We start from the raw sequence: 10541 nt of genomic DNA on the forward strand, positions 1-10541 counted from the left end.
AACTGTAAGGCGGGCTTTTGCCTTTTGAGGAGATGAAACTCGAAAGATAACCGATTTTGTACTTTTACTAATATACCCTTCAAAGAGTCGACATTCGTCAATTGGTATCTGCTCTCCACGAAGAGTTCGAATCTGCGCCCCACTACCTTGGCGCCCCAAAAACGTCCCACAAATGAAAGTTCGTCGCGTGCCTTTCACACGCATTCCCTCTCAGCATGTGCTGATTCACTCAAAATGAAAAATTCTCTCCGTCCGAGCTCATGTTCTTTCAGTCTCTCGACCTCAATGTAACCCTAACTCCTACACCTTATCTTCCATTCAAGCATGGGGAGAAATTTGGCGTCAACGACATCGGAGGTAATCTCGTCTCTCTCATCTCATCTCAAGCAGATACATCGGACGTACCACACAGAAAACGTTTTTTCCTCTTTATGTCCATCTTTTATGTCTAGATAATTACATGAAAAATAAAAGTATGAGTCACCCAAGAATGTAAGATCTTACAACTTTAATTATCCAAAAAATAAAAGGGGATAAAATAAACAGAAAATCATAACCTTGTAACCACATATTACCAACAGATCATCACGTAAATTTTCAATTTTGTTGGTACAAGGAAGAATAGCTCCCGACTAAATGTCAATATTGAGCAATAATAGCTCGAAATGGAAACGATAAATCACATAAGAATTATTGTATTAACAATGAAAATTTGACAATTGTATCTCCTAAAATCGAATTCAAGATGGGTTTCAATCCAAAGAATGTAGTACGGTAGATAGGGTCGAAATAGAATGACAAAAGAATAATCACTCAAAAGGGGAGATCAAATCACCCCCCCCACAATGTCCCACAGCACATCCCAGCTCTTTATTGGGAACATCTCCCCATGATAATACCAGAAATGATGATGTCATCATCGGGAGATATTTCTAATACACGACAGGGATGTGTTGTGGGACGTTGTGGGGGCAATCTTGTGGGGGGCTGATTTATCTGTTCTCTTTGGTTCCCCTCTCCCTCTGTGTTGGGGTTGTATAGCTATTGTCTTCTTCTCGTCCCAAAGTTTCAATTTTTTGGATCGACTCAAAGGAACCTAAAAGGGGTAATTGGATCATTAGTTTGGGTTTTGCTTGAATTGTTTGAGAGGTTTTGATGATTGGTGCTTGGGTGGTGAAAGGAATCCACTACTTACGCCTCAAATTTCAATCCCATGCGTCGGAGAGCAACATCCCTCAGAATAAGATGACATTAAGACATAGAGTATGAGCGGTTGTTGGTGCCGGATTTCTCCCATGTATTTGCTAGAACAGTCATCAACTCTCTCTCCCTACCGTCTAAACATGCATCAAACCCTCAGAGGGGCGGGGAGTACCTCCTATATCTGATGGAACGGTCGTTGGCACTAGTTTTCATCCGATAGGGTGAAACTCCACATCAATTGTAGCTTTGCATGGGGTAGTCGAGAGACTGAGAGCATGAGCGAGAGTGGGAAAAATATTTTCGTTTAGGGTGAAGCTCCACATGTGCTGAGGGCAAATACTCGCCAATTACTATGGCATGGTACCACAATTCTTTATCTAGAACGATTATACTTTTTGCAAAGATGGATTTGGAGCCGTTAGTAGTAGGGTTCAAAACCGCATCGCTCCTGGGGCTTTCCCAGTTATGTGCCAACAGAGCCACCACTCGGTTGGTATTTGGAGTTCAGATCTGCGCCCTACAGGCTGTGCCCCAAAAACGCCCCACATGTATTGAAAACATCTCTTGTACTTATCATTGAGAGATGTTCCTAATACACGGTTGGAATGTACTTTGGGACGTTTTGGGGGCACAGATGTGAACTTTTGTGTCTATGCATCTAAACTCCAAATCTAGGCTTGAATCTGCTGCCTAAGATTTTTTTCCCACGTCACTACCCACATGCACTAATGTTGCATATTGGGAATATTTCTTGATGTTCCCAAATATAGGACCATCAAGGGTTTGCAATTTGTAGACAGTAGATCCGGAGTGCTGGAACCCATCAAGGGCTTGCAACTTGGGCGGATCCAACCCGAACCTAAATTGCTCCACCTAGGGATGTCAATGGGTCAAGTTAAATGGCAAATTTGGCTTGACCCGATTCGGGGCAAGTATATTCGGTTTAGGGTCGGGTTAGGGTTTTGAACTTTTTTACCCAAGTTGGGTTTGGTTTGGGTCGGGTTAGGGTTTTGAACTTTTTTACCCAAGTTGGGTTTGGTTTGGGTCGGGTTCGGGTTTTGGCTGGCATGCCCCGACGAGTCATGATATTTTGCATATATACCAAGTATTCTTGCAATTTTTTGACTTCTAACTTATAGGCTTAAAGTTTATAATTTATATGTTGTTGATGCTCGGAATGGTCGATGACAACAAAGTAATTTCACCCCTGGACTCCGAAGGCTTTGAGGACTCGGAGAGGTCGTTGCTGAGGCCAAAGTGTGTAGGTCGAGGCGGGGTGGACTTCGAGTACGGTAGAAGTTGAGGGTAGACAGTTGAAGTGCTACAAGATAGGAACTCGTCATAGGCCCTGGGTGAGAACGCGAGGCAGAGCCTCCGATGGTCAAGTTAGTACAGGGTACAGAGAGAAAGTACCAGGACAAGATCCTGGTAGCTAGTTCTCGACTAAAGTCACAATAGCAGTTATTAGAATAACAATTATGACAATAGTTGTAGGTCTTGAGTTTTTGTAACCCCTTTACTTGGAGGGGGTACCTCTATTTATACTTGAGATGCCTAGATAAGATGAACGCCTGAGATGGGAGCCGTACGGGGGCTTGCAGCGGGTTTGGCAGGGTCATGTGAGCACATCGCGGTTGGCTCTGTATGATGGGAGCAGGGTAACCCCTGCTGTAGTGGATCTGGTTCCCTGTTCTAGCGCTCGTGGGCTGGAGCTCCCAGCCTCGAATGGGCTGGGTTGGGTCACCCCACATCATATGTTAATTTTGATTTTCTTATTTTTTAAATAGAAAAAATAATACTTTAGAATCTATAAAACAGTTTCTTTATTGAAACCCTATAAGGTTGGGCCAGGTCGGGTTTGGGTTGAGGGAAACTCATGTTGAATCCGACCCGTTGACATCCCTACCTCCACCTTGCAATTTTATACAAGACAGGCTTAAATTTCTCATCCTTGGGTTAACTTTTTGTGTTTTTCGAACTAAGCCTAGCCCTAGCCCTTAGATTACCAAAACCTAGCCCGAGATTAATCCTACCCTATCTTACCCCAAACCTAGTTGAACAGTTTGGGCCTTAGGCCCAATTCTTAGGGCCGGATTTATGCCTGCCCGACTTGCACCTCCCACCATAAGAGTGGGACCCGCCATAAATATAGATCATGTTGAAACCGAACCCGGATCAGGTCCCAACTGAGGACAATGGAGATGTTCCTAATGTGCGGTTATAGTGACAAGTTGGGACACTTGTTGAGACAAAATCCAACTCGTTGAAACCGTGTTAGAACAGTTTTCGTGGTAGATCCGATCTACAATCGCGCGCGGTAATTGCATGGTAGAAATATTGTGGCTTAGGAACAGCCACGTTACCAGTCAGTTTACGGTGGTCGCCAGCTGATGCGAGCTCGATAGTGGATTAATCGGCTTTCGAACAACTTCCACTGTCCAATGACGAGACAAGCACAAGATCTTATTTGGAAACTCTCGATATCTTATCTAGACAGTGGGGCACTGATTACGCCACTGCGTTCCATGGATTTTTAGGACCAAAAATAAACCATAACGAGTGTTCACTCGGTGGAACGGGATCTGCTACTCACACTTGGGCGCCTCATATGCATATCCACCGTACATTGAGAATATCTCTCATAAATAATAATTTAAAAATATGAGAGATGTTTCCTATACATAGTAGGATGTGCGTGTGAAGCACGTGTGAAGCGCCTTTTGTGAGGAGCTGATCCAGTCTCCCACTGGATGCTCCTTTTGCAGAGATAAGACTTTTCTAACACATGGAAGGCCAAGCTGGAAGGTTTCTAGCATAAGGTGATGTTTGTTTTTTCCTTTCTGTTTTGTTTTTTTTTTTTTTTTTCAGGATTTTTAGACTGCAATACCTCTCAGAAATCTGAAATGACAGCTCCCTCCTAATAGCCCCTTTACAAACGGCATCCTGCCCATGGTCATGATTCAGTCCGCCCCTAGAAATCCTACCTCCACCTTAGGGGTGGACTGAACAATAAAATCCCCCTTTCTTTTTCTGCTTATGGGTTTCAACATTTTAAAAACAGTCTGACCGTCTTATTCAAATAGACTATCCATTCTTATTTAAAAAATTAAAAAAATGATCAAAAACTATTGTCCAAGGCAACAGTTTGACCACCACCTGGATAAACACTGACCTTTTTGGCCTAGAGCGGTTTTAGGGTGAAAAAGGAGGATTGGATTCCAAGCCTCTATTACAATGAGTCAGATCGAGATCCTACCAATTCAACCATCACCAGCTGGTGCTTAAGGTGATGTTTGGTATCATGACCTTTCTACTTAAAATGTTAACACACTAGCACTACACAGGCCTTTTGAATTATTTTCTATGTATTTATACAGTACATATTTGTATTTATACTCCTACCAATTTTCTGTTGGGTTAAGACTATTTTGAGTTCTAGAGGTCATAAAAGTTTCTACTAATGATAGCATTGCAGAGATTATTCTGATGCAACCATCTCATACTAGCAAAATATGGATATACAAAATCAAATACCCAAAAACCCTACCTCCAAATCAAAGATTCTTTTGTTTTTGTTCTATACTTCTTTTTCAGGTAAAATTGTTCGATGCTTCTAAAACCATTAGATCTGCATCTAGATGTTATTTTGTTTGTAATAATGAGCTAATTATCAAAAAATATTTATTTTTAAATTTGACAATTGGATGAACGTCATATTGAATATCGTAGGGTGGCATCGCATTGCATATGACTGTTTTCAACAATGGGGCCGTTTGACAAGTCTTTTTGTATGGTTTGTCGGCTATTAGAAGCCCAATAGATCATGTTGTGGCTTTTTTTCCATTTGATTCAGAAGAGATTTAGTCACAAAAAATACGTGCAAATTCTATTTTGGGAAATTTTCAGGAAGCTCCAAATTGAGCATTTAGTTTTTTTTTTTCTTTTTCCAATTCTTCTTTGCGTGGAAAGACATGCTTTAACCAAATGATTTTCATGCTGTTAAGATCTTGATGTAAAAGTTCTTTGATTGTCAAATCTTTCAAAAGATATTTCAAAAATGACTTGCCAAAAGACTCCAATATTTGCAAACCGTTATTGTCTTGGCCAATCATACAATTAGAACCATCACTCAGCCATAATTTTGGTTTAGGCCAATCTCAGCCCTCATTTGGTCAGAACTTGGTCGACCCAGTGGTTAAACTGTTGACACGCTTGACCCTGTTAATGAATTGCAAGTTGAAAGTTTATATATACAAGTTCATTAACACGCTTGACCCTGTTAATGAATCATAACTTTGCACTCAGTTCTTCCAATGGTGTAATTTTTTTTTTTTTTGAGTAAATCTTTGCAATCGATGAGATGCAAAGCCTTAACCCGGCCACTATATATCACATCTAGGTCAGTTTTTTAAAGCATTGGTTTTCAGTTGGGTTTCACCCTAGAAAACGGATATGGTTGTTTCCTTTATATTGTTTGTTTGGATGATCAGAAAAAAAAATCTATTTATTAAGTCTCAAAAATGAAAATAGAATGATCATTTGTACGTGTGTAACTTGGTTAGGCTCAATTTGAACTGACTCGACCCAACCTGGTATTTTGGGTTGATTGGGTCGGATTTTGGGGGCCTCAAAGGTTGAGCAATACATGTATAGTATTGCACTACTGTGTAATATAGTGATAACTTATTAAGTAATACATGATTACATGTATACTATTGCACTACCCCCCGCCCCCCTAACAAATGATCACTCAAAATACATTTGAAAGCATGGTTTTCAAAACCAGACCGGATTAGACTATCGAATTGGAAAAATCGGGAATCGATTTCATTTTCTCCAAAAAGTGGATTTTTTTTTCAAAATCGTTGATTTTGGTCAACGAATCGTTGAATTAGACGGTTAATTGTTCGAACAGTTTTAACCATTTTTTATTTTTTTTAGTTTTTTGTCAGAATGGACCGAGCATTCGGTTCGAATGGTCAGACCGTTCGACCCAATAACTGGACCCCTGACCGGTTCAGTCTCCAAGTCAGTTTTAAAAATCATGTTTGAGAGCTTTATTTGGAGATGCAACGATAGAGTGTGTATCATCAATATGGATACAAGTCAGACCCCGAAACACTCACGATTGAGGTATATCGGAGGGTCACAGATACGCCCCGATAAGTTGCAGAATTTTAATCCCGGGTTCGAAGAAGGAATGACATATCTTGTAACTCTGCACATGTTAATTTCGATTTTCAGCCTAGGTGCGAGTAATTGAAAATTGGGGAGAGAAAGCATTATTCAATACTAAGGAATTGTACTCTTTCCAATTGAGCCTGTACAATGAATATGCATGCATCAACTTTCCCAATTTCCAAGAAGAAGTTGGTCTTCAAGAGGATTCAAAAATAAGGTGGTCTAGGTGGTATTTACAAGCTTTCAATGCTTCCTTCCAGCATCTCTACTACTCTACTCATTGAAGGCCGACTGACTGGATCTATCTGTACGCACCACAAACCCACCAATATCATCTTCCTTGCTACTTCCTCCTCGCTACCATCTTCAAATCGCTCCAGTCCCAACCCACTTGGTTGCTTGATACGGTCATATATCCAATGTGGAAAATATATCTCACTGCTATTCTGAACTCCCAAATCTAAGCTCTTTCGCCCTCCGACCATCTCTAACACCATTACTCCGTAGCTGAAAACGTCAGACTTGTATGAGACACCTCCAAAGCTCGGAGAGAAAAATTCCGGTGCAATGTAGCCGGCTGTCCCTCTGGCACAGGCGACTGATACAAGACTCTCTCTCTTCGGACAAAGTTTTGCCAACCCAAAGTCGGAGATCTTTGGACAGAAATCTCTGTCCAGAAGAATGTTGTGAGGTTTTATATCGAAATGTAGAATGCGCATTGTGCAACCAAGGTGCAAGTATTCCAGTCCTCGAGCAATGCCCAGAGCAATTTGGTAGAGATTTTCCCATCCAAGAGGAAATGCCGTAGATGGGTTTTTGAAATAGATCAACTTTTCAAGAGATCCATTGGACATGTACTCATAGATGAGAGCTCTCTTGGAACCCTCAAAACAAAACCCCAGAAGACTAACGATATTGCGATGGTTTGTCCTACCGACGGAAGCAACTTCGTTGATGAATAGATCGACATTTCTGTTAGAAATACCCAAGATCTTGACTGCAATGAGTCGGCCATCTACAAGCTTTCCCTTGAACACAGCACCACAACCTCCTTCTCCGAGTTTATCCTGGAAAGATTTGGTCATCTTTTGGATATCTGAATATCTGTATCTTTTTGGAACCAAGGATCCGTAGCTCTCCAGAAATACCTCAATATTTTCTTCGTGTTGTATTCTCCTTCTCCAAGAGAAGATTGAACCGTGAAATGAGAACAACTTAACATTCTTATGGTGTATGCAGCAACAGAGAGTAGCCATTAGTATCATTCCACCAAGGACATATGCAACTGCAACCAAACACCAAATAATGTTAGAAGATTAACATAATTAGTAGTAGTTATCAATATGGGAATGAGCTTAATTAGAATGCTGAAGAGTAGGGATGATTACCAGGGTAACCAATCAGCACTAATAAGCTATGTGAGCCTTTATTCCAAAGCCCGCCTGCAGAATATCAAATCAAATAGGTGAAAGTTGTTAGAGAATGAAAACCTATTCAGGTACTTCACCTAATAGCTTAAGCCTTTAGGTTGAATTGTTTCCTTGAAATGGTATGGGAGCTTGTTTAATCAATTGGTCTAGTATTTGATCCTCATTGCGCCCCCTTGGTAGTTAATTAAATTTCAGCACAAAGTATGGGTGGGTCTGTGCTTGTCCACGTTTCAAGTCCCATATGCTTTTGTGTGACGTGCGTTAGAGAATAAAAACCTATTTGGATACCTCACCTAGCAACTTAAGCTTTTAGTTTGAATGATTTCCTTTAAAAGAATTAAGTGAAGGTACCGAATAGTCATTTGGCAACCCAGTAATGTGTGTTTAATTAGCAGGAGCAGGACTCCTTATGGGAGTCAACCCATTTCAGGCATCCTAGAAACATAAAAGTCAAGTTCATGCATTAATTGGCTATAAGTCCAGAGAGTGAAAGGTCTCCAATATAACCATGCCCAGATACAGACGAAAATTAATGTTTCTGGGTGTTTTCTAGTAATCTGGTATAGGGTCAGCATTCCTCTGGTGTGAAAACAAGAAGCTTCCCTTTGGAAGAAAAGTTGATAGCTGCAATGTTTTTCGTATAATGATGGGCTGATGGCATCTTAAAAGGTTCTATTCTTGACTCTATTGGAAATTTCTTCTGTGTATCCTTGTAATTGGAAAAAGAAAACATCCACATGTTCTCAGCTCTGTCACGGCTCCTATGCGTGTACTGAAGGATCAAATTGGGAGTTATGACTAGTTGCACCGTTTACATCATCTCTCAAAAAATAGAAGACCTTTATGTAATAGAAAAAACATTTGCAATTTAATGGCACACAAGGTCCAGAGACCCGAAAATACAGAACAATTTAAGGAACTGGAATGTTCTCCAACAGAGCAGATTATACAGATTCTGCCCATTTATGAGGGCGGAATCTGTACCGCTACAACTAATAGGAGATCTAGACCTCTTATCAACCATCCAATTAACACATTGTTTTTGGAGGACAAGGTGATCATTTTCAGCCCAGCCTGCACCTTTAATTTCTTTATATAATAAATACACGTGTGTGTTGTGGAACTTCTAAACCTCTGTTGTTTCTGATACACGGCGGGAATATGATGTGGGATATTGTGGGCAGCAAATGTGCAGATCGGATTTAGTAGGCACAATAAAATAAGCATGTTAAAGTTTGTTCACGTTAATCGTAATCACACATGGAAAACATTTCATCTTTTACATAGTATTATACAGGGGAAGATGATCCCAATTCACGGGAGATAGTATATTGTGGATACGCGTGGGCAGGAGATCCGAAGTCCGTTAATACCAACCTTTGACGGTTGTTAAAATTTTAATCAAGTGTTCATTTAACGTGCTTATTTTATTATGCCTAAGCCTCTGTTGTTGGAATGTTAAAGATTGACTAAATGAAAAGTAACGTACCTTTATTACAGTCCGTTATATCGATCATCCGAGGAAGAATAGCAAGAGCAGGCGGCCATATCCTCAGACCAGCAACACCCACTGAACTGCTTGCAGTCCCCACGAACTCTACTAGGACTCCAATTTAACCGAAACCCATTTCGCAACGCCTCGCTAATGTCGCCAACGCTAACGGGCATAACTTCAGCAGCGACCTTAATCGCCACGGTCGATTGGCAATTCCCATTCCAGTCCGGTGGGTTCAACCCCGTACCACCGTCATCACCTCTAACAAACACAAACGAGCGATTTGCTTCACGGTTTTCGCTTGCCGGACAGGAGAGAGGCTTCACCGGTGTAGGATAGGAAGGATACGAAGAGCAGTTGAAGTAAAAGATGAGGTCCTTATTGTCGGAGCCATAGCTGGAGAAAGGTGAATCTTCTAAGCTGACGTTTTTGCGTGGTATGGGACAACTTTGTTCACAGAGGGCGGCGTTGACGACGGTGAGGGCATTCTGAGAATAATTGATACTTTGCACGTAGTAATCGTCGTTAGAGAAGCTAAGGACGAACTTTCCGCTTTTGCTACAGGAGACACCAAAGCCCGGGAGCCGGCAGCTGAAGTCGATGTCGACGGCAGGATCCTTCAGCCAAAAAGGGTACCTTATGGTGACGTTGTTATTGCCACCGCAAGCGGAGGAAGGACAACTGCTAGATGTGGATAAATTTACAGGATTGTCAGTAGAGCAGAAGTTGCAGAGGTAGCCGAGGAAGAGGACGATAAGAAGATGGGAGCGAGCTTCTGAGATAGCCATGAGAGCTCTATGGCATGGATTGATCAATCGAGAAGCCCGCCCGATGACTTTTATTTCTTCTATTACTCTTGGTCTTCGACATACCGTGAAAGTCCACTTCGAATATGCTACAGACAGTCAGACACAGACGTGCACAAAAGGTTAAACCCGGACTATCAAGAATAAGCATGCACTGATGTACATTCTCATCTGCGCCCCCACAACATATCTCAACCATGTATTGGGAACATCTCCCACTAACAATTTTCGGAGATGTTCTCAATGAACACTGAGATATTCATGTGGGGCGCAGTGTGATTTTGTCAAGTAAGGGTGCAACTTGGGGGATCAAATCCAAACACGGCCTCACTCAATCTGATTTTTGCATCGATTGGGCTGAAGTTTTTGAACTGTGGGCGGGGCCTGCGTCATAAAATTCGACTTTGACTTAAATTTGGGGTGGGC

The 10541-nt window shown here is 41.4% G+C and overlaps 1 protein-coding gene across 1 annotated transcript; it reads right to left on the minus strand.

Annotated features, from left to right (window-relative positions):
• Positions 1-6485: 6485 nt before the first annotated feature.
• LOC148867737 (rust resistance kinase Lr10-like) lies at positions 6486-10139 on the minus strand. The gene is made up of 3 exons (XM_088981089.1): positions 9304-10139; positions 7773-7826; positions 6486-7669 (listed from the first exon to the last, which is right to left on the minus strand). Exons 1-3 carry the CDS (start codon positions 9329-9331, stop codon positions 6618-6620), a joined length of 1134 nt encoding a protein of 377 aa, XP_088837215.1. The 5' UTR covers positions 9332-10139; the 3' UTR covers positions 6486-6617.
• Between the last annotated feature and the right edge of the window lie 402 nt (positions 10140-10541).

This window comes from Nelumbo lutea, chromosome 3 (genome assembly GCF_056320005.1).
Source record: "Nelumbo lutea isolate HS-2025 chromosome 3, American lotus-T2T, whole genome shotgun sequence".
NCBI classification, from domain to species: domain Eukaryota; kingdom Viridiplantae; phylum Streptophyta; class Magnoliopsida; order Proteales; family Nelumbonaceae; genus Nelumbo; species Nelumbo lutea.